Below are 22,914 nucleotides of genomic sequence, written 5' to 3' on the forward strand. Positions count from 1 at the left end.
GGGATAATAATTGTACTTACAGGGTTGTTATGAGAACTACTATAAGAAGTGCTCGGCAATATTAGCTGTCGTTGTTAGCATTGTTAATGTCACCTGTAGGCACATGCGGACAGGAGAACCAGAACATGAGCCCCCTTAATCTTTCCCTTCTAGGAGAGGGCTGTCTAACTTGCCGCGGTTCTGGCATCAGGTCCTAAGAATTTGGGACTTTCGTGTGACCATTGGGCTACGTCACCAGTTTACTGGATGGATGACTCGTCATATGGGCTTAGTTTCATGAGAGAAAGCAGTGGAGGTGAATAAACCCAGTGCTGAGGAAAACCCATTAGCAATAGCTTCACCTCACATTTATTGACGGGGTGCAGGGAGCCGTGCACGGACCTTGGTGGAATGTCTCTGACCCTCCAAGGAATTTATACTTACTCACCTGGGACACAGGAAAGGGGATTTGAAAAGGGCTGTGAAGTGACCAAAGTGGCATTCATGGTGTGCTCCCCAGACTGTAAGATATAGGATAAGTAGACAGAGAAAAGCCAGAGAAGGGATGATTTGTCCAAGAAGGCAGCTGACAATGAGGAGGAACCAGGGAGAGCCCCCTCAGTGGGGAGACAGTAGAAAGACATGGAAGCTGAGGTTATTGAAATGGGTGAGGGGTTAGAGGCAAGTTACGGGGCGCTCTGATGTCAAGGAGAACCTGATGGTACATAGTGCTGTAGCGAGGCGGGCAGTCAGAATCTAAGTCAAGGGAAGAGGCTTGGGGGTTGGACTTTAAGGGAGGTTTTGGAACCTTTAGGAGGGATGAAGTTAGAAGCCCAACTGTCCTATCAATGCCACCTCAGCAACGTTTCGTACTTGATTCTTTCAGAAGCTGAGTACGGGGTATGGGTAGGGTTAGGAGGGGGATTGAAGCTGCGACAGTTGAGGCTGTAAATCTTGCTCCATATGTGTTTGTAATTTATTGTAAGAACAAATGTGTAAAACATAAACACAAGAATAAATGCGCAATGTAGGGCATAAACTACAGGGGAGATGGTGAGTGGGTAAGGGTGAAGGCTCCTTAGCGATTCTTCAAGGGTGAGCGGAGCTTTAGGAAAGATGTTAGGGTTGTGGCTTTTTGGGAAAGGAAGTAGGAAGCTAGCCAAGGAGAGGGGAGCTGAGATGGGTAGGTCTTGGCATGTGGAGTGTGCAGGTCGGAGGAGTGGGGCCAAGAAACAATGTGGCCTGCCATCCATGGAGCTGTGGAGGGGGGATCAAAAAGCAGGCTTTGCCGGAAACAAACAGAAAGAGTGATGTTTGGAGTCAGAGAGAAGTCACTGAGTTTTGGTGGGAAAACAGACCCTTGGATGACACCTAAATTTGTGTTTTCTCCTCCTGTCCATTATCAGAGATCCTGGCAGGATAGTGTGTGATCTTAAACTTGCCTGGATCTTGCTCACAGTTCAGGGAAATGGAAAATCAGACTGGTTGATGTGTTGCCTTCTCTGTGCGGAGGTGGACAGGCTGCTTCTGGACTCCTTGGCAGAGGGCATTTCCTCCGGAAGCGTGTGCTTCTGCTGACTGAACTTTGTTGTGGTTTGATGGTTTAAAAAAATACAACCCGCAAACCAAAACAGTCCTCTTTCCCTACCACATTTTCCAGTCTGCCTTTTTATTAGGGAAGCAGAATCTTCTCTAGCCTTTGTCTCTGAACGAGGCCACAGGTAATATCCAGCTATAAGAGTATCCCTTCTCCTATCAGCAAAAGGTCCCGGAGTGTGAATGTGTCCTCTCCACGTAGCCAGGCTTTTGTGTCTACCCTGAAGGAAAAAGAAGCCTCTTCTCAGATAACTGTCCAAATGTCTGTCTCCTAAGTGGTGGGCTTTTTGTTTGTTTCTTTCTTTAACATCCAGCCCATCTTCTTCTCCATCCTTCTGAATAATTGCACTTAGAACACAAGGCATCTCTTTGATTTAAAATTACAAAATACCTCATAAATGGACCCCACAAAAACTGGACACATGACTGTTGATGTGGGTTGTGTGAGCTAATGGAATTGGTTCCAGATAGTTAGGTGCCTGAGCTAGGTTACGTGTTCTCTGTTGCCAGAGCCATAACTACCTGCTACTCTCTTTGCCACTGAGTGCTCTGTTGGAGGAAGCTGAGCCCCATGGAGAAGACTGAATGTGGAGTTAAAACCTGAATTTGAGTGTCGGCTTTCCTTACTGGTGTGTGACTTTAAACAACTCGTACCAACCCTGACTGCCTCATACTGTTGCTGTGAGGATTAAAATCAAAACAAGGGTAGTGGATGTAAAATTGCATTTTGAAGTATAAGGTCCCTACAGTTTTATGTGTGTGTATTTGTTTTATTTTGCTTTCTAAGGTGTGATTCTTTTAACAAATGATAAAATTACATTGTTCCAAATTCAAAATGCAAAAAAGTGTGTGAAAAGGAGTCTTGTTTCCAACTCTGTCACTCTCTTCTCCTTTGTCCTCCCCTTCTTTCTGGTTACCATTTCTGTTCATTTCTGTTGTATATTTCCAGGGTGTTTCAGTGCCCCACAGGTAGCCTACTTTATCCCCTGCTCTGCGTTTTGCTCTCACTTCACTTAACAGCATGTCCTAAAGGTCTATCAGCACATTTCCACATCAGTACAGCTTCATTATCTTCTATTGTCTGGATGTACCATAGTTTATTTAACCAGTTCCCTTACTGATAGAACTTGGATTGTTTCCAGGCTTTTGCTATTACAAACAATATTGCAGTGAGTTAATATTGTACAATGCTTAGAACAGTGCCTGACACGTGGTAAGAATAGAATAAATATTAGCTATTATTGTGCATAAATAAATATATATTGTGTGCATGCAAGTACTGTATCCTCCAACAGAGTACTCAGGATGTTTGTAGGATAAAGTCCCAGAATTGGCATTGCTTAGTGAAGAGGTAAATGCATTCGAATTTTTTCTAGATTGTTAAATTTCATTCCATAGGGATTGTGTCATTTTGTACATTTGCAACATACTGTGTGTAAATATAAGGTATTAGAGCTTGCTTTCCACAGAGGGTAACCAACAGAAGTGGCTGACAGATTGTCACTACTTAATTACCTGTTAACATTGTGTATGTTCATAGACGGGGACTAGACTGTGCCAAGGCTTTAGTGAGTGGCGCCTTTTTCATTGAGACTATGTTTCTGTGTTTTCTTAACACTTACCCTATGTTTTTCTCTCATTTTTTCATTATAATAGTGGAGAAATATTTGTAAGCATAGCAGCCAAATTAGAAGCCATAAAGGAAAAGATTGATAAATATGACTTCATAAAAATAAAAAAATTTTAATAGACTAGAAAACATCATCAACTGAATTAGAAGGCAAATTACATAATAGGAAAATGTTTGTAATCATCATATTATGAATTTATAAAATTAAAACTTAATTTTAAATTTAAAAATTATAAATATAGAGAGCACTATTACTGATCACTGTGAAAATGGCAAACACACCAGTTAAAATTATGCAGAGGTCTCAAACATACTGTTTACAAAAGAAAGCTAAATATCAAGCAAACACACACACAGACAAAAGTTCAAGTTGAACCCTCCCCAAAAAAGTTGTAATTATACATACCAAGTATTGATGAGGATATAAGGAAATTAAACAGATAATTAAGAATGTATACAAAGATTTAATTATAAAGATGTTTATAACAGTGTTGTTTCTAAGCATGAAAAAACAGTCCAGATTCCAGCAGTAGGGGATTGATTTAAATACATTTTGGTTTACTTATACAAATTTGGCACTTAATTTTTTTATGATGTAAAATATGTATTTTTTATTGTTATAGTCAGTTTACAATGTGTCAATTTCTGATGTACACAATTTTTCAGTCATACATGAATATACATATATTCAGATGTAAGATATATATTTTTAAATCCATATGGAAAGAGCAATATTGGAAAACTTCATGTATGGTACTCTGTAATAAAAGAGCATGTATGAGGTCTTGTTTTTATACACGTAGAAACTTCTATAAAATGTTGCACGTAGAATCTGAACAGGGCTCATCCCAAGGTGGTGGGATTGCAGGCAGTTACAAAATTTATATTTGTCTTCTCCTCCTTATCATCCACCTCTTCTTCCTTCTGCTCATCTTCTTTCTCTTCCTCATCTTCCTCTTCCTCCAATGTTTTCAAAATTTTTTATGACGAGCATTATTTGGGTAATCTTTAAGGAGTCAAAAAGCAATATAACATTTCAGAAATTTTGAGGGAAAAATCACTTATCCCCCATGGTATAAAATTATCATTTTGTAATTTTTTTCATGGGTTTTTTTTTCATGTTTTCTCTGCCTGTGTATCTGGATTTTTAACAGCTATAATTATATAGAATATGCCATTTTTATATACTTTTATCACTTAAACATATTTCCATGTTGCTACATAGTCTTTGCAACTTCATTTTAAATGACTGATTAATGTTGTGTGAAGTGGTTTCTCACTATTTATTAGGAAGTTTGAAATGTGAGACAAGTGTCAGTGAGGTTTTTGCTTTCCTTTCTGGGAGCCTTTCTGCAGCCTTGCGTTATCACCATCAAGTGAAAGATTGGTAGTGACTTAATGAGGCCTCGGTCGTCTGGCTTCCTTAGGTCCATGCTGCCGGACAGATCCATCACAGCAGAAGAGATAACTTGATTTTGTCATGCCTTTTTTAAAATAGAAAAAAAAAATTTAACCACAAATAGTTTGTTAGTGAGGTGAAATACTTTATAGAACAAAGCAAAGAATACATCTAATTCATAAATGATGATACTGTATTTATCACCTTAATCTAGTCTGAGAGGTTTAAAACTTACATTTTTGGTGGGATTTCAGGAAACTCTTTTCTCAGGTAAAGTTCTTTCCCTTAAACAAACCCATTTGGAAATCTTCTGTTTCTCAGTGAATTTTGCCTAACTGGTCCAGAGTTATATCCACAGGCACTGTTTTTCCCTTTACAGGACCATACTGCCAGTATCTTCCAGGGACTGTTCACTTTTTTTATTTCTTCCTCATTGCGTGTAAACAAGACATTCAAGTTCAAACAAAATTTAATTTTCACCTTAGTTTCTAAAGCTGACTTTTCTTTGGCCATTTATCTATGTGTTTCTCTAAATGCAGCCTTGGGATCCTTGGAGCAGATTTTTGTTTTCCTTTTTCTCCTTTTTTCTTTGGGGAAGGCCTGTTTCTAACAGCCAGAGTATGGAAGGGCTAGAAGCTGCAGCTTTCCTCAGATCCAAATGGCCACTCAAGTCCTGCCAGAGTGGGCCCTCTGCTGCCCCTTTGCACAGCACCCACTTGGGTTTCAGACATGCTGATCCTAATCGCAGTCAAACTCCACAGCACACAATGTCCGCAGTTACAGCAGCCACAAGTTCATTATCTACTCGGGGTGCAATTACGGAGCAGCCACCCAGACTGTGAGGTTTCTGTGGGCCCCCAAAGAACTCATATCCTGAAGAGAGAGTCTAATCAAGGCAGGTCCCCTTGGCAGGGACACCAAAAGGCTGGATTACCATTGATAGGAGTTTTAATTTGTGAGGACTTAATCTGATCTCTTGCTTTTGGAACAAGATGGGGTAGATGTACTTACTGTCCATTTTCTCCGGGCATTCTTTGAAGGCTCATTTGATTGTGTGATGATAGTATTGTCATAAGGACACAGAACTTTATTACATAAATCTGCCTCTATCCTTCACCTGCCTCGCTGCCCGGAGAATAAATCTCTAAGGATTTATTCAGCCTGCCTTAGGGTGAGAGGAGGGATGGCTAACGTCTCCAACAATAGAGGTTCAGTAGCCTGGTCTCCTGCCCACCAAGAGCTGCTTTCGAGCAGGACAGACGCTGATTTCAGGAAGTGCTTGCTTAGGGCGCAGTGCAGGGGCGCCACGAGACCCGAGTGGCAGCAGTGTGGATGGTGGGGGCCGGGACTTCGGGGCGGCACAGGCTGCAGCGTTTGTCCGCTCTCTTCCCGGTATCTCCTGTCGAGAAAAGGAGCACTGGGTCAGGAGGCCACCACCCCGAAGGGGTCGCAGTGGTCTGACCCGATGAGGGCGCTTGCGTGCTTTCCCGGGTGTTTTCTGCTAAGGGTAAACATGCGGTGCCACGTCAGATGCGCGGTTGTCTCTGTTGTCAGAGGGAAGAGCAGAATTGGGTACAGATGAGCTCCACAAAGCAGTTGTGTTTTCAAGTTAAAACATAAGTTACTGTCCTCCGTCACACCATTTAGCTCATAAAGTTAGACTTACTGTCACGTTGCCGTTTAATTATTTAAATCAGTCTTGCTTTTCAAGCAGCAGTTCTCAGGGTGTGGTCTAAGGACCCCTGCCAGGTCCCTGGGACCCTTTTAGGGCATCTGCAAGGTCTTCCTTATCCAACAACACACCTGTATGAGGCCAGATTTGGTTCGTCCACTTCACCCAAAATAACAGATTGCAACAGATTGAACACAGAAGCAGGTAGAAAAATTCAGCTATCTTCTGTGAAGCCAGACATTAAATTGTAAAGTAATGCCACTTTCCTAACTAAAATTTATTTTGTTTTGGAGGATATAATTTTTTCCTAAAAATATATATTTTTTTAATTCTTATTTTTAAATGGATCAGTATTTTTAACATTCTGTTTTAATTTCTAATATGATAAATATCTGTAAGTATAACCCACATAAACAACTTTTGGGGGGCCTCGACTATTTTTTTTTTTCTCAGTGATTTTAAGTGTGCAGTCTTAATCCTGGGGCCAAGAAGTGTGAGAACTAGAGGACCACCTTAGAAGAAATACCAGCTTCTCCCTTTCTCTTGGTCCTGTGTAGTGGGAAATGATATCGCACAGACAGAATTTGCAGAAACACTTTCAGAGAAAAATGGCTGAAGTGTCTAGTGTAGAGCAGGTGGTAGATTGTGGTAAGAAGATGACATGATGATGATGATGGCGACGATGATGAAGTTTGCTGGTCCCTGTGAGTTCCTGGGTGTGTAGGTGCATGCAGTGCCCCTGTGTGGGTACACATTTTTATCTTGTGCTCTCTTGCTGGCCCATTCCTTGTGTTAAATACCCACACTTCCGTCTCTTGCTTTAATTTTGCTCTTTATATGAGCAGTGGCTCAGGTGAAGCATTTCTCCCACTGTTTAAGTTTGTTGGAAGCACATTCCTGAAGAAGAGTTTGTGTTGTCCTAGTGGAGCCTGAGGTATAGGTTAATCTCCCTGATGGGAAGAGGCAGGGTTCTAGGATGAATACCTGATGACACCACGCTTTTTTCTCAGCTAAGCTCTCAGTCTGGGGAGTTAGTACAGCTGTGCCTGTCTTCAGTCCTATTCCTGGAGCGATCCATAAGTCCCAGGGCCTTCCTGAGGAATACTGGCAGCTGTCTCATCTTCAGTTCTGCCAGATCCTCCCCACAGATTTCTGCCTAGGAGAGCAGGACTCATACAGTATCGTGTGCAAATAAGTGGCTGCCTGGGAGTTATGACTTGGCCCCATCAGGATTCCCCTAATGGCTTGGCTGGTTGCTGTAGGCATTTATGATAGAGAGGAAGGAGGGAAGACAGCCAGTGACGCTGAGGAGGGGGATAGGGTAAGAAAAGAACCGGTGTGCTTGCCCTTCTGACCCTAGAGAGTCATCCCCTAGGTGTGGCCGTGTGGACAAGAAACATTTCCACCTACATTCTAGGGTCATCGACTTACCTTCAGCGAGGCAGCCTGGGCAGTGGAACAGCACAGGATCTTGCAGCAGCCTTAGGTCCAAGGCCCAGCTCTGAACTTCACCCATGAGACGTGGGCACATCACTTAGTTACCCTGGGCCCCAGTTTTCTAATTGGTAAAAATACATCCATGCTGTTCTGTCTGCTTCAGAGTCGCTAATAAGACTTAATCAACTTAAGTGAGATTATAGATGAGAAAGCTGAAAAACGTATGCAAATACTTGTTTTGTAAAAGACATTTGTGCTGATCGGGCTTCTACTTCTGGCCCCTTGCCCTCTAGATTCATGCGGCTTCTGCCCTTTTCTGCAGGTTACCTGTGCATGACAGATGAGTGGTTCTCCGAGTATGTTTACGAAGTGGTGGTGGACAAGAAGCACATCCCCGAAGAGGTGCTGGCTGTGCTAGAGCAGGAGCCCATCGTCCTGCCAGCCTGGGACCCCATGGGTGCTTTGGCCGAGTGACTCTGCCTCCAGCCTTTCCTCCTCCCATGGGACCTGAAGTCGCTTCAAAGGACAGATCCAGGCCTGAAGCCAAAGTTACGCAGGTGACTGTGTGTTCCCACAGGACACAGTCAGACCCCTGGATATCTCTTCCAGGAACCCCTTCGGGGAGGTGTGCTTTATGCTGAAACAAAATATTCTTAAAGAAAAAAGGGAAAGATCAGGTCATACTATCTACTCTCCTCATCTCCAACAGCTCAGGATCTCTTAGCATTTTAATCAGATGTAATTGTTTGTCTTAATTCTGTCGAAAAGGTTTGGTTCAATGTCTGTTTTTATGTGGCAGAAGAGGAAGATCAATCGAGGTGTGTGGAGAGAAAATGCCCTAGTGCTCCTTGTCCCTAGAGTAGAGTAGGGGGAGGGTCCCCTAATATTCGAGCTCTCAAAACTGCATGCTGCCTGACAGTATCACTGTCCCGCCTAGATGGCAGTCACTGAATTCAGTTTTTTCAAGGTAATTTTATGTGCCTCTAATAGCCCAGGAATGGGAGGTTGATCAACACTGACATGATTCCTTCCTGTTGTTCTGAACTGCAGGGGAACGCAGCTCTACCTGAGTCAGAGTTAGGCAGAGGCTTAGAGGAAACGGGTGAGAGAACAGCCAAAACCTTATCATGATCTGAATTATAATCATTAGGGGGAACTCTCGCCAAATGGTTTAACTTCTGCCTCTGGAATTGGGAGTTGGGTGGGCATGAAAAGGGGATATCCATTCTTTCTGACAACTAGATGGTGCTGAGAAGCTTTTGAATAAAACACTTTGCTAAATGAAAGTAAGTTGGCTTATTTATCTAAGAAGTGTGCGTTTATTTAGGTACAAAGGAAAGCACCCTTTGAGGGGGTGGCTCATGTCCTTGAAAGTGGAAGAACAGCAAAATTGTTCAGGGCTTCCCTGCGGTAGCTTCTCTGTGGGATGTGCGATGCTCCCCAGCCTGTGCTGATCCTCTCTGGCTTCTGCAGAGGGCTTCCAAGCACCATATTTAGGAGGGCCTGTGCCCCTGCCACTTAACCGTTTTTTCACCAAGATCCAGGTTCACCACAAGGGTGGGAAGTAAGGCTCTGCTGGGTCCAGCCTTAGAATGGGCTGGAGAGTATGTATTACTAAGACTGGACCTCCCTTTCACCGAAAGCAAATAAGTACAGCTCCCTAATCAACATTTCCATCAGTGCCTGGCCTTTCGGACCCTCCAAGAATCTTCTCAGTCCTAGCATGGAATATTGTTTGTTGCACCACTTTCCAAGATAACATCAGATAAAAGCTCAAGCTTTCATCAGTGTTTACAGTGTTCTAGTAATCCTGTTCCACGCAGGATAAATCCATTTCTAGACGCATCATGGTGAAATTCCACAACAGATGTTAAAAGCATCCAGGAAGAAAATACAGATTATCTCCAAAGAAAAGACACACAACACAGCTGAGGAGCAACCTCTTCTCAGCAACTCTGTATGCCAGAAGACAGCGAAATATGTCATCGAAGTACAATTAGAAATTAACTATAAACCTTGAATTCTATACTTGGTGAAATTTCAAGAACAAGGATGAAATAAAAGACATTTTCAGTCGAAAACTGTTGCCCAAACAGAACAATAGTGATCTAAGATGGAAGGTCTGAAATGCAACAAAGAGTATAGAGCCAAAAAAAGTGACACACGTGTGCACCATCTGAAAAAGTGCCTGCGGGTAGACCCATAGGGTTCAAAAAAGGGTAAAAGCGAAGTATATGAAAGTAGATAATTAGAGAGGGAAATGATTGGAATAAACATACTCTAAAGTCCTGTGTCATTCAGGAAGAAGAAAAGTATACTGATTAACTTCAAACTTTGGTATGTTAATTACATGTCCTAGAAATTTCTAGATGAACTATTAAAATAAAACAGGATGTAGTTTCCAAGCAAGAATATAATCAATATATAAAAAGACAAGATAGGGGAGAGAAAGAAAACACAGGACAAATACAGTGCCCAGAATAATATAGAAATAAATCTAAAAATATCAATAATTACAATATCTATAAGTGAGTTAATCATCCTAGAAAAAAGACAAATTGTCAAGTGAGATTTTTAAAAGAAATTCAGCCAAAAGTTGATTACAAGAGACATCAGTAACCTAGGACATAAAAAAGGATAGAAGAGATGCATCAGACAGATACTAACCAAAATTAATCTGCTGTAGCTCTATTAATAACCAGCAAAATCTTGGCCACTCTGAATAACCAAATAGACTAATTCTGGGATATGTTTTTCACAGCCTCCCTGGAATTGTACAACGCAGTGGCCTTGGAAATAGGCTTTAAAACAAAATGCATTACTAGATAGTATCACCACATAATTACACGTTTACTGGATTCTCCAGAAAAATGTAAAGATTCTAAATTAGTATGAAACTAGTAACATAACTTCAAAATATGTAAAATGAAAACTGAAGACTATGTGGAAAAAGTAATTGAGTATCATAATGGAAGATTTTAATACATCTCAATTATTGATAGGTTAAGCAACCAAAAAATCAGGTGAGTATATAGAAGATTTAAGCATTTAATAAGTTTGATATAATGGACATCTAATATCCTACCTCATCTAACAACTGTATATTCTTTTCTGAGCACACATGGAACTTTTCCAAAAATTGACCACATGCTGGGCAGTAGAGTCAATCTCAACAAATTTCAATGGATTGTTATGCAGACCGCGCTCAGGCCAAAATACAATTGTGTTAGAAACCAAAAATTAAAAGATAACTAATAAAGCTATAAAAACTAATAAAAACAATAATTAAAAGAAAATTTAACCTGAACAACAGTAAAAATACTACATATCAAAATGAGAGTACTTAGATTTTATAGCATAAAGGTTTATTAGACTGTAAGAAAGGCAAAAAATTGAGCTTAGCATCTGTTTTGAGGAATTAGAAGTGCAAAAAAAACCCTAAAGAAAGTAGAAGGAGATAGGAAAGATACGTGCAGAAATTAAACATAGAAGCAGCATAACCTAAGCGGTTTAAAAAAAAAGTAAATGAACGTATTTGGCAAGACTAAGGCAAAAAAAGTACATACACACACACACACACACATACCACAAAAGAAACTGAAAGGAAGATACTATTATACTGCAGAGATTTGAAAAACAGAAGATACCCTTAATTTTGTTAAAAGTGACAGTAAAGGAATTTGTTTACAAGACAGAAATCCCCAAGCCCCGGGAAGAAAGGAGGGAAGAAAGAAACCCGGAAAGCAGATTGAGGCACTGAAAGATTTAGCAGAACTGAAAAAGTTGAATCCTGAGCCAGTGGTGGAGACAGCGGTGTAGACAGCCAGTGATAAGCAAACCAATTTACATTGCTTAATCCCCAAAGGGCTAAACTGTGGGAGCACCAGGGAGCATTACTCTGGGAACTGGGAGCGAGAAGAGGGTTACTGAACAGTTGAATGTCCGTTAGATGCCATCCTACTTGGGGTGGCTAGGTGACTGCACCTCCCCCTCACAGCAGCAGCCAATTCAAGATTTATTCTCAAGAGAGAAAAACAGTTTATGGCCTGAAAGTCAGAAACTGAGCTGAGGGTGAATGTACCATAAGGGGATTAGGTGAGCATTTGCATTTTGAATGTCCTCAGTCATTCTGGGCTCCTAGAACCATAGTGTCCAGGAGTTTGGAAGTGTTCTCTGGGGAATCCTGATTAGCTTAAGAAAGACATAAAGAACTATTTTATGGGATAAAGAATTCTTTTATGAGGCTGGCATAACTCTGAGAAAGATAGTAAAAGAAAAAAGTACATGCAAATCTCCCCCATAAACAGACGCAAAATTCCTAAACCACATGTTATAAACCAAATCCAACAATATGTAAAAAAGATAATCTTCATAACCAAATGTTTAATAAAAGCTATTTCCTAAATGAAATTAGGATCCAGTGGAGAGAAACAAAGAATGATGGGTACGTCTTCTCTGCTGCAGATAAAGAGAAATGGGCCAAAATTTTAGCCAGACACCTGGATTGGAAGGATTTGCTAACATCTGGGTGACCCAGTGAGCTCAGAAATGGGAAGGTGTCAGTTGTCTTCCCCTGAAACTCTTGGAATGATACTCTCACCTCTGGAAGGTCCTTGCCAGTCCCAGGACTCCTCTTGGGACATGTAGAGTCACTCTGACCCTACACTTCCAAGAAGCCAGGACCTGATAACCAGACATTCCTCACGGATGTGGTTCTGGATCCATCTGCATGCTCTGGCTTGTTAAAGAGCAGCTGAATTCGCATTTGCTGTTGGCAGCGCCAGGACACTTGTACTTTCATTCCCATTTCTCTCGCCGTGTGGTGTGGGTGAGCATTGTTGCTGACTGTGGCCACAGTTGTTGGTTAAGTTGGATTTTTTTTTCTTTTGAGTAACTCCAGATGAGTGTTCTAATAGTTAGGACAGCTTGTTCAGAACCACTGTTTCTTCTCATGAAGATGACTCTTCCTCTCTAGGGTCTATGATACAATTTGATTGAAAATTAGGAATAAATTGGCCAGAGTTGTTTTGTTTTCCTTTTCAAAATCCAAGCACTTTACATATCACCACAAAGGGAAAGACAGAGAGGGAAGGACTGTCCAACAGCTGCAGTTACTTGGGAACAGGATCGTGTGAGGGTGGGAAGCCCTTCTGCACTCTTCTTTTTTGGTACAATTTGAATATTAACTTCTCTCTCTCTCTCTCTCTTTTGCTTACTCCTCTAGAAAAACTCACGTTAAGTAGCTCCTCTTGAAGTGGCTGGAGTGGGTTTTGGAACCATCTCTCAGGCTATCCCATGACAGTTTATTTTTTTTAATCATCTGCTTTGCAGAAGGACAGGGCAGCTGAGGCAGGGTGGGTATTGACTTAAGTTGTGTGTGTTTGACTTAAGTTGAAGCCTCCCTGCATCTCACCTGGCAGGGACCTCATCCAAACTTCTCCAAGATCGATAAGGAGTCCTTTAAGTTCTACTTAGACACACTCAGCGACTGGAGCACACAGCCTCCTCCCTTGTGGCCCCTGCCCACCTCCCCAGGCAGCCTCCCCACTTCCCTTCTTGTTCACTCTGCTCCAGCCAACCACCCGCCCTCCCCAACTTTGTCCCTCAGACATGCCAAGCTCATTCCCGCCTCCTTGCTGTTCCCTCTTCTTAAAGCTCTTCCTAAAGCTGAAGGCCGGCTTCTCATGATTCAGGCCATGGCCCAAATGTTGACGCCACCCTGGTCGCCTTATTTAAGGAGCCAATGCCTCTACCACCTCCAAACTTGTCACTCTGTACTGTAACTGGGGTCTATTTCCTTCACTTCCTGCACTTTCTCAAATTCTTATTTATTTATATGTTCTTGTCTCTTTTTCCTGACGTCGATACTCCCTGTCAGCTCCCCAAGGGCTGGGGCTCTGTCTTGCTCGCCACAGCCTGGCTCATAGTAAATAAGGTTGGCTGACTGATTGAAAATGCCCTATATTCTGACAGCTGCACTCAATTAAAAGTTTATACATAGATCCAAAGCGGGCCTGCCTGTAACCTGCAGGACGAGTAGAAGAACCAAACTCCCTGCAGATCTTCATACTTCAGTGCTTTACAGAAAGATCTAGATGTGGTGACTGCGGGAAGGGGAGTAGCGGGGGGGGGGGAGCCCACAAAGGTTGACTTCACTTTTTCACTGCTTGCACCCTTCTTGCTTCATATCAGCCCAGCAGAGTGGGAATCCCGGGGTCTTTGGACTCAGGCAGAGAGGTTGGCTGCGCAGCTCAAAAAAAAAAAAAAAAAAAATCCCTGGTAACCAAGGACAAGTTACCAAACCTCTCTGAGCTCCAGTTTCCATACCATCTTTATTGAAGAGCATTTTGAAATGCATTAAACATGACAAGTCACAGCTTGAAAAGAAGGAAAACTATAATTTATTTTTAATAGCACTTATAGCAAAATACAGCCAAAGGGTTTAGACTGCATTTTATCCATATGGTAGGAGAAGAACAAAAGAGGATGCAGACCATGTGCCTGGGAGGTGCTCAGTAGGTGGGGGGCTTGTGGTAATACCCAGTTCTCACCGAGCTTCTCCAACATGCCTGTCGCTGGGTGAGGCCCTCTGGGGGTTAACACAATTCCCTGCTTGGGCGAGTGAGGGTATAGCTCACTCACTCACTGGTAGAGTGTGTGCCTGGTGTGCACAAGTTCCAAAAAAAGTAAATAAATTATTTAAAATTTTTTTCAAAAGAGTTAAAAAAAAAAACCCACCATTAAAAACAACAACAATAATTCCCTGTTCTCCAGAAGCTCATCATTTAGTTGGGAAAATACAATGTAGATACATGAGCTGGTTGCAAAAGCAGATGACTTTCTATGAGGGAAGTTTTCTAGAGATATAATAGTTATGAAAGGGCTTGGAGCTGGAGAAAATGAAAAGAAATGCTGACTGGTTTTAAACTAACTTCTAACCACAGTGACCACAGGCATCAAGGATGAGGGTGATCAGCTTTCTAAGAAGCGACTAAAGGGAAAACCTCCCTCTATGCAGAGGCCCAAGTTATCTCGAAGTTCCTGGAGGGGAAGAAGAGCTAAAGAGAGGGTGAGTGTTTTGTAATCTTGAGCAGGCAAAGAAAGCTGGGAATGGGACGGAGGAGACAAGAGTGACTTCAGGGGCTGGTAGCAGGACTGAGGTTCTAAAAACAATTCTGCCCCTCTTGATGTGATCCTGAGCAAAGCCCTGGACCTCACCTCCTGGCTCACAGCATCGTTGTTAGAAAATTAGAGAAAAGATTTGCCTCCTTCCTAAGGGAACACAAACAGTGGTGCTCAGTAATTTGGCAGAAGGAAACCTGCCTGTGCTGCATGAAGACTCCTCCAGCCTTCTCCCCTGCTTTGCCATAAGCTTGGGGCCCCTAGAATGTCCTCCTGTGTTCTTTCCTTCCCCTCTTTGTTTTTTAGTTTGTAATTTTTTAAAAAATATTGTTTTTCTTTAAAAAGATTTATAAAAGTATTACTTACATATGGCAAATATTTAAGTAGTGTAGAAGGGCTTACAGTGAAAAAGCAGTGTTCCTTTCTACCCCTAAATCCTTTCCCTCCAAGGCACTTACAATTCCCAGTTTCTTCTACAGACTTAGAGAGATGTCAATACACAGAGAAAATCGCCGCACTCTTTTCTCTGCTGGGCGGAACCTCGTTGTCAGATATGCCGCTGTTTACTCACCAGTCCCGAGGGCCCTGGTTCTTACGGCACTCTGAGTCTGTTAAGAGTAAAAGGCATTTCCCTCGTCGTTCACTGCCAGTACATGTTTATGAGGCCTGCCTTGCTGACAGCGCGGGGTGTGGAGATGTGGAGAGAGGCAGAGCCCCTTCCCTTGGGAGCTGGGAGCCTAGCGGACAAGGCGGGCATTTAGGAGACATCAAAGGGCTACAGCAGGTCTGAGTGTGTGCAGGGCTGGGGGCCCGCCCCAGTGCTCTGTGCGTCTCCCGGCTTGGACTTGTCTGCCAAGGTGGACGGTAAAAATAAATGCCCTCCAGAACGTGGCCCTAGCTAAGATGTTTACATTCGGGGGTGGGGTGGGGGGATTCTGGAGAAAGGAAGTAAAAGCCAAAAACCTTAGTTCAAAGATAACACAGGGATAGTATGGGGTAGTCGTAGGACCTTGTAAAATCTGGGGAATAGGGTTTAGCAAAGGCAGTAGGCTCATAAGGAACAGAAGAGAAGGGGCCAGGAAAAAGTGACCAAAGGCAGAGTTCATCTCCTTCCACATGTTTTCTGCCTTCCACAGGGCATTCCTCTCCCACACCCCTGCTTGGTCACGCTCCTGGCCCTCCAGAAGGGGCTCTCTTTCCCTTCTCCTTGGCCTTGCTTCATCTGAATCAGAGACAGCCTCCCACAGGGGGCTGCTACGTAGACCCCTGTGGGGATGAGCCCAGGGTTCACAGTGGCAGCAAATCCTGCCCTGGAGGTGCTGTGTTCCGCTCACATGGTTGAACATGGACCTCATCACCAAAACTGTGTCACGCCCCAGGAAAAACAAGGAGGGTGCTGGGAGACACTCTTTAAGGACTGAGAATACTGAGGAAGAGGCCACAAGAAGGGGTGGGGGGTGCTCACCTTCCATTATTCTGATTTACACAGTGTGTCCCAGCCTGGCTCCTTGGTTGCCCAGGAAGTGGGTCTTCTTGGTGATGGTGTTTGTGTGTGTGTATGTGTGTGTGGTGATGGGGGGGGGGGGGAGGGAATGTGAATATTTGAATGTGCTCTTTACCTCTCAGAGTGAGACTGTTTATTCTGCAGCCTGATAGCAGATCAGAGACCCCTCTTTTTCTGAGCTAGAGCTAGTGGAACAAAGAGAAGTGACTGCTATGATCCCTGGCACGTCTCTTCACCCAGTCACCGAGGATTACGGCATCTTTGACAGGTGCAGCGCTTTCCCCAGACATCAACCACAGGTTCTCCTTCGGTTTCTGGCTCCCATTGCTTCCCTGTGTGCAGTGGTGTTGCCCTGCCTCACACCTGCCTCACACCTGCACTCACACCCGCACTGATGTTCTAAGGGGCCCATCTGCCTCCAGCCTCCCCTCCCCTGGCTGTACCTCTAGCCCACGTTGATCCCCCACCCCGAAACACTGCTCTCTTCACGCCTCTCCTGCTGAAGGCCTCCAACTGCCTTCCATGTTGGGCAGAGCTCCTCTCTCTGACCCTTGAGGGCAGAGGTTGTGGCTTCCTCAGGGCCTGGCATGGAGCAGGTGCTCAGATCATGAAGGAGCTAGGATGGAGGTGGACACCTGGGAAGGGGGCAGGGCTGCCCTTTCTTGGGCAGTATGTGGTGTCTGTCCGTGCACCTGGATCGGGCAGCAAGGGGCGGCAGTTGAGTGGAGCTCCACAGGCAGTGGGAATAGGGTGTCAGGACTGAGGGTCTCCACAAGGGTGGAGTCCGGGTGTTGGAGAAAGACAGTACAATGTGGCAATGAGCCTAGGAAGCAAGACATGGAAGGGTTAGCTTTAGGGAGGGGAGAGGCTAGATTTGCTGAGGTGAAGGTGGGGCAGCTGAGGCCAAGTGGTCTCTGTGGGATGGCACCCACGGGCACAAGAGAAAGGGAAAGCATATATGTACGGAGGGGATGGACCTTCTGCAACAATTCTGTATGGACTTGCCAGGGAGGTAGTGAGCAACAAGGGAAAGGGCCAGTCTGTGTAATCCTAATGTCTTTTTCTGATAGTGCCCCTCAGCCAGGGAGCAAGAGGGGAGAAGACTGATGGGGGTGGGTGGTCCAAGGTCAAAGAGAGGGTGAGGTGGGGAGTCTCCGTCGGGTGGGGAGTCTCCGTCGGGAGGGGAGGGCACAGATGTTACTGTACATGTCAGCCCCTTCATCCCCCACAGCGGGGCAGTGCCTACCATCTTTACGATCCCTATTTTGCAGACAAGGGAGCCAAAGGCTGTACAGGCTGAGATTAAGGAACTTCGCTTCTGTGGGAACAAACCCAGACAGACAGTACAGAGTCAGAGCTGGGATTTAACCCAGGCCCCTGGGAGTCGCACTCTAGGCCAGCACTGCACCAAAGAAAGCAGTTCTGAGAGGGGCCGGAGTGGTCAGGAGGAATGGGTATTAGGGTCTAGAAAGAAGGCCAGGAATGGTGTGGTCATGAGGCTGTGGAATGGTGTTAAAAAGTCACGTTGAGCCAATGGGGAAGACAGAGTGGGTGGAGACAGGAGCCTTAGCCAAGGGCTGGAGTCACCCACTGCCTCCTGCAGCCATTGGCCCCCCTTCCCAGTCCCCTCCTCCCCTTGTTCTGCCCTGCCACCTCCCCAGAACTGCACCTCACACTTGTGTAGCCCCTTGTTTACACGGGGCTTACACACTGTGTTCATACACTGTGTTCGTCTGAAAGGAGGAGCCGCCTGTTACAGATCTGGCCAGGGGACGAAATTCCCAAGCTTGACCAGGAATCCCCAGCTAGCTTACCAGAGCAGCCCGGTGCTCTGAGAAGCCCACCCTACTCTCCTTGTAGTCGCCACCCTGACATCTAGGTGGCACCAAAACCTCACACTGATTCCTCCCAGGATGGGGCGCCGTCCACGCCCTGGGACAGAGTTGTTCCAGCTTAGTGCCTCCAGACGCCAGCTCAACTCAGCTGGGTGCCAGCTCCGCTCTCTGGGTTCCGCTCCTCTAAGTACAAGGGTGTGGCAAACTTGTAAGTGCTATTTCCTTTCTGCCTTCTACTCGGCTGGGACCCTGGCCTCCTCTGGGGAGATAGGTAGGCCAGCCCTTGCCCTCCCGTCTCAGCCTCAGGGACATCCCAGAGCAAGTACTGCATCTGTTCTTTTCAAATGTAAAAAAAAAAAAAATCACCAGAAAGATAATGTAATAACATTAAGTTCATTTTCCAACTTAAGTGTTTTTTTTAAATTATTATAGCAATATATTCACATGGCTCAACACAATAGGCTCCTGTTGAACCTCTTCAGATAATTAAAATATTGTAATAACTCATCCACTCACCCAACACCACAGGCATTTACGTTTTTTCCAGATCACCACCCATACCCTCTGTTCTACTGCTTTGAACTGTGGCTGGTTAACAAGACAAAATAGGAAGAAATTCTTCATTCATTCATTCTTTCTGCAAGTATTTACTGTGAGCCACTAGGTTGGGCACTGTTGGAGGCACCGGGGTGAGCAAGGAATTAGACCTTCTGGCTGAGCGCGCGTCCCAGCGTAGAGTCGGACGGAAAGCCAGGGGCTAAGTCCTAGGAAGAAAAATAGGGCAGGACTTGGGATCGGGGTGATGGGAGGTGTCACTGGTCAGGAGAGATCGCTCTGAGGAAGTGGCATTGAGCCGAAACCTAAATGTAATTTGGGGAGCCATTGGTAGGGGAGGAACTACACCTGTAGGTTTTGGAGCAGCCCCTCCTCCGCCAGGTTAACGAGCACGAGGGTTTGGACACCTGGCTCGGCTGGGTCTGCGGCCCGCCCCTCACCGCCCCGGCTTCCCTCTCTTCCCAGAGCGCGGTCCCTCCCGGGGAGCGAGTTGTGTGCGCCTGTGTGTGAGTGTGTGTGTTGGGGGTGTCCTTCACCTCCCCAGGCCCCGGCTCCCTCTCCACTCCCCCCGGCCGCCCCTCCCGCCTGAGCGCGCCCACATTCCCTACCCGCCCCGTCCCCTCCCCAGGAGGAACGCCGAGCCGCGGCCGCCGGCAAACGTAAAGTTTCTGCGGCTCAAAGTGACGCAAAAATTCTTAAAGAGCTCTTTGGCGGCGGATATCTAGAGATCAGACCATGTGAGGGGCCGAGAGTACAAATACGGCCGCGCGGGGGCCGGCTCCGGCACAGGCAGCGGCGCCCCGGTGCCTCGAGGGCGCGAGGGTCGCCCGCCTCTGAAGCCCAGGACCAGGCTCCGCGGACTCCGGACAGGTGGGTCCGCTTTCCTTCTGGCTTCTAAGGCGCACTTCTCCCCAGAATTTCATCCCGCGCGGCCTCCCCAGGCACGGGCGCGGGGGCCTGTGCGGTGGGCGCCGGGTTTTGGGCAGGGCGGGCGCGCACGGAGCCGGCGCGGGGAGACCGGGACGCGGGCGCGCGACGGGCTCGGAGCGCTCCTCCATCCCCTGCGTGCCGAGCTGCCGGTGGCCGAGTAGTCCAGGAAGACCCTTCGAGACGGTCTTTGGCAAAGTACCGTCTCGTGCTCGGGGAAAAGTTGCTTTGCTTTCAACCCATGGCTTCTGTTTGCTCTTCACTGACCGCCATCGCGTGCAGGGTGCTGTGTGCAGGCATCTCTGCCGGGAAAGTCCTGGTGGACACAGATGCCCAAATATCTAGAGATATCTCTGAATGACACTTAAGTGGGACGAGTCTCCGTGCGCTTGGGTGGTTTTCACTGGCAGAGCCGATCCACTCTCAGTCATCTCACAGGCCATTCAGAATTTATGTGAAACTCAAGACTCCAGCGAGCTGTTTTACATGGTTGAAGTGTGTAACCATCAGTTGCTTGGAAAATGTGTACATTTAAATTTGGTTTTGAAAAGGCTCTCTGGAGCTAAAGAATTCTAAAGCACATTTCTTTTTGCCCTGGGTCTTCTGCATAATGAATTTCTTTTCTAGTTGGGGATCTAAAGAATTTGAGAGGGGTGGAATTTCTAAGAGTCAGACATTTACAAAGGCTTGTATGTATTTTTATGATCAATTTTGTCCAGAAAAATGAACCAGGTCAATGGATTATTTATGAGCCTGCTAGCTCTCATCATAGTAAGACGAGATCAAATATTTAATGTGTTTTGCCCTCAGTTACATAGAAAAAAAGTCTAAGAAAGCAGCACTGGGATTTGTGTTTAATGAAATGGATGGGTGCCACGGGCACGTTGCTGTTTGGGTTTGGGGAACAGAGGGAAGCACACACCTTTGACTCATTGTCACCTTTCTCGCTTTTGTGTGGAGCCACTGGTGCTGAGGTTCAAGGTTTCCTACCACAGATTCAGCAGAGGGGTGGTGGGGGTGGCTGCTTCCAGCATGGATGAGAGACAGGTTCTTATGGGGCTTGTGCAAATTAAGCAAGCCATTCTGGGGACAGGTTTTCCTTCTCGTCACTGAACCTGAGTGAGAGCAGATTGAGACTGCTTCGCAATTCATCAAAAGTCCCCTCAACACTAGGGTGATCCATCTAGGATGTTTCAGAGCTGTGACACCAGCACAGATTCTCAAACCCATTTCTTTCAATCTCCTTGCTTAAAAATACATGTTCTAGGGGTGGGCAGTGGGGTGGGGATGGAATAACATTAAAATTTTAATGGAATCCTCAAAACCTCAGGAATTCCTCTTTGGGAAATTTTTAGAGTTGTCTGAGCATTTTGATAAAACTCAGAGGGGCACATCAAAGAGTTTCACAAATGGGTGAGGTGACCGTGGAATGGGGGTGCTTGACTGGAGAGTGTTGTCTCTTACAGTGGGCTTGCAGAAACATCCTGGCTGTCCCCCTCCAAAGAGAAACGCAGGCAATTCCAGAATTTAAGCCAGGAAATGGCAGTTCCTTCTCCTTCATACTTGTCGAATGGTATAATTTGGGAGAACAAAGGCAGGGCTGCCTGAAGAAGCTTAAGTTTAATTTGGCTTAATGAATCAACAGGATATGGTCATGACTTGACTTTTTAAATAAAGATGCCTGGACGGCCAAAGGGAAAACTATGCAGTCATGTTTCTGTCAGTTTAAGGCGGTACATCAGACTTTAATTATTCCTGGTCACAGATCAGCTTCTCTGGGTCTCACAGTCCTCAGCTCCACGCGGGGTTTGGGGGAGGGACCCTGCATAACATAATGTCCTCGTCCCCTCCAATTCATTCTGTGACTGTGACCCTGCCTCTCTGCTTTAAGCAAACTTGAGTTGAAATGATGGTGCAAAATGCCAGAGGGCCCGGACTCTCTACCCAGATGTTTACGTGAGATAGGGGTCCCCTGGGGACCCCCAGCTTTCACTCTAAGGCAGAGGCTTTGCACACTGTGACATGTGCAACTTAAGTCCTGTACCTCAACTGTGTCCAACTGACAGGGGCCCAAGTTTCCTGACTCCCCAAGTCCCCTTTACAACCTGCCCAGGGTGCAGGGCAGTCGAAACCCCAAGACGTCAAGTAGGCTTGGGTGTGGAGTCAAGGGTCTGATGGAGCGCCCGTTTCTCTGTTCCTTGGGCAAGTGATGCCAGCTCACCGGCTCCTGTGGGGAATCCATTTCTGCGCTTATCTGGGCAATACAGCGCCTTAAGGAAAAAAAAATGTCCTTCTAGGAGGGACTCAGGTGGAAAATAAATGAACTGAGCATTTTAAAGAATCCTGGCATAAATGACCTGACTTGCTTTTCTACAGAGGGCCCAAGACCCACCGTTGGCTGACACAGCACCCCCATTTCTAGGCGGAGCTCAGGGTACTGACCTGGGTCCATGTGTGGAAATGATCTCTGAATAATATCTCGGCGCTGGGGCATTCCCTCCAGCCTGACCGCTGTCAGCTGTCAGTGCTTGGGAAGATGAAGGCTCACTTACTGAACATCAGTAACATGTTTGTAAACCAAGTGAGTGTTTTCCCAGCCTGGTGTCTAACAGGGTGACGAAATGAGTGGACATAAGACCTGTGCGAGGCAGCCTGGCTGCCCTGTTTCCTTCTTTCCTTTGGCTCCCTCGCTGCCACCCCAGCCTTGGACCAAGGGCACTTGGTAGTAGGTATTTAAGCCACAGGCTTTTTAAAAAGCCAGACAGGATAGCCCTCCATTAATCCCAGAAACCCCTGGACTGCAGAGCGAGAGGTGAAGCCCAATGTGGAGACATGGAGGTGAAGTCCCAGGGCCGGCTCCACAGCCAGGGTCCCCAGGCACTGACGAGTGGCAGGTGGCATGAGGAAGGTCTCCTGGGATCCTGGGGTCCAGTTATTGGTGTCATTATTTGAGGTAGGAAGGGAAGGGGTGGGGGATGTGGGGAGGAGCAGGTTGTGTGCCCTGGGAGAACTGGAAGCTGGAGGCCGGTAGGTGGGCTCAGGGGGAGGGAGCCAGTCAGTGGGCCTTGGCTTTCTCGTGTTTTTGTGTGGTTTTTCTGGGCAGATTCAGGGGGAAAGAACTTTATTTCCTTTGCTATGGAGCTGCTGAATTAAAAGAAAATAAACTGGTTTTATTTTATTCCTCTAAGGAAGGGATTCCCTAGAATTAGTGACAAGGCAGAGCTGGAAAGACCCTTGGAGGGCCCACGGCCCTGAGGA

General features: G+C 45.7%; 2 protein-coding genes across 8 annotated transcripts in view; both read left to right on the plus strand.

Annotated features, from left to right (window-relative positions):
* Positions 1–8,999, plus strand: part of BLMH (bleomycin hydrolase) — a 34,744-nt gene extending 25,745 nt beyond the window's left edge. For both annotated transcript variants that reach the window (XM_031468482.2, XM_031468481.2), the window contains exon 12: positions 8,036–8,999. In XM_031468482.2, the coding sequence (XP_031324342.1) occupies positions 8,036–8,187 (152 nt within the window). In that variant the 3' untranslated portion in view covers positions 8,188–8,999. The remainder of the gene's footprint in view (positions 1–8,035) is intronic.
* Positions 9,000–14,663: 5,664 nt separating this feature from the next.
* Positions 14,664–22,914, plus strand: part of SLC6A4 (solute carrier family 6 member 4) — a 35,352-nt gene continuing 27,101 nt past the window's right edge. For 4 of the 6 annotated variants that reach the window (XM_064495849.1, XM_031468476.2, XM_031468477.2 and 1 more), the window contains exon 1: positions 19,356–19,599. The gene's annotated coding sequence lies outside the window, so the exon portion shown is untranslated. Of the gene's footprint in view, positions 14,783–18,959; positions 19,600–22,914 lie in introns of those variants that run through there. The other 2 variants (XM_064495850.1, XM_031468473.2) reach the window with 2 other exon arrangements.

Source organism: Camelus dromedarius, chromosome 16 (genome assembly GCF_036321535.1).
Source record: "Camelus dromedarius isolate mCamDro1 chromosome 16, mCamDro1.pat, whole genome shotgun sequence".
In the NCBI taxonomy this organism is placed as follows: Eukaryota; Metazoa; Chordata; class Mammalia; order Artiodactyla; family Camelidae; genus Camelus; species Camelus dromedarius.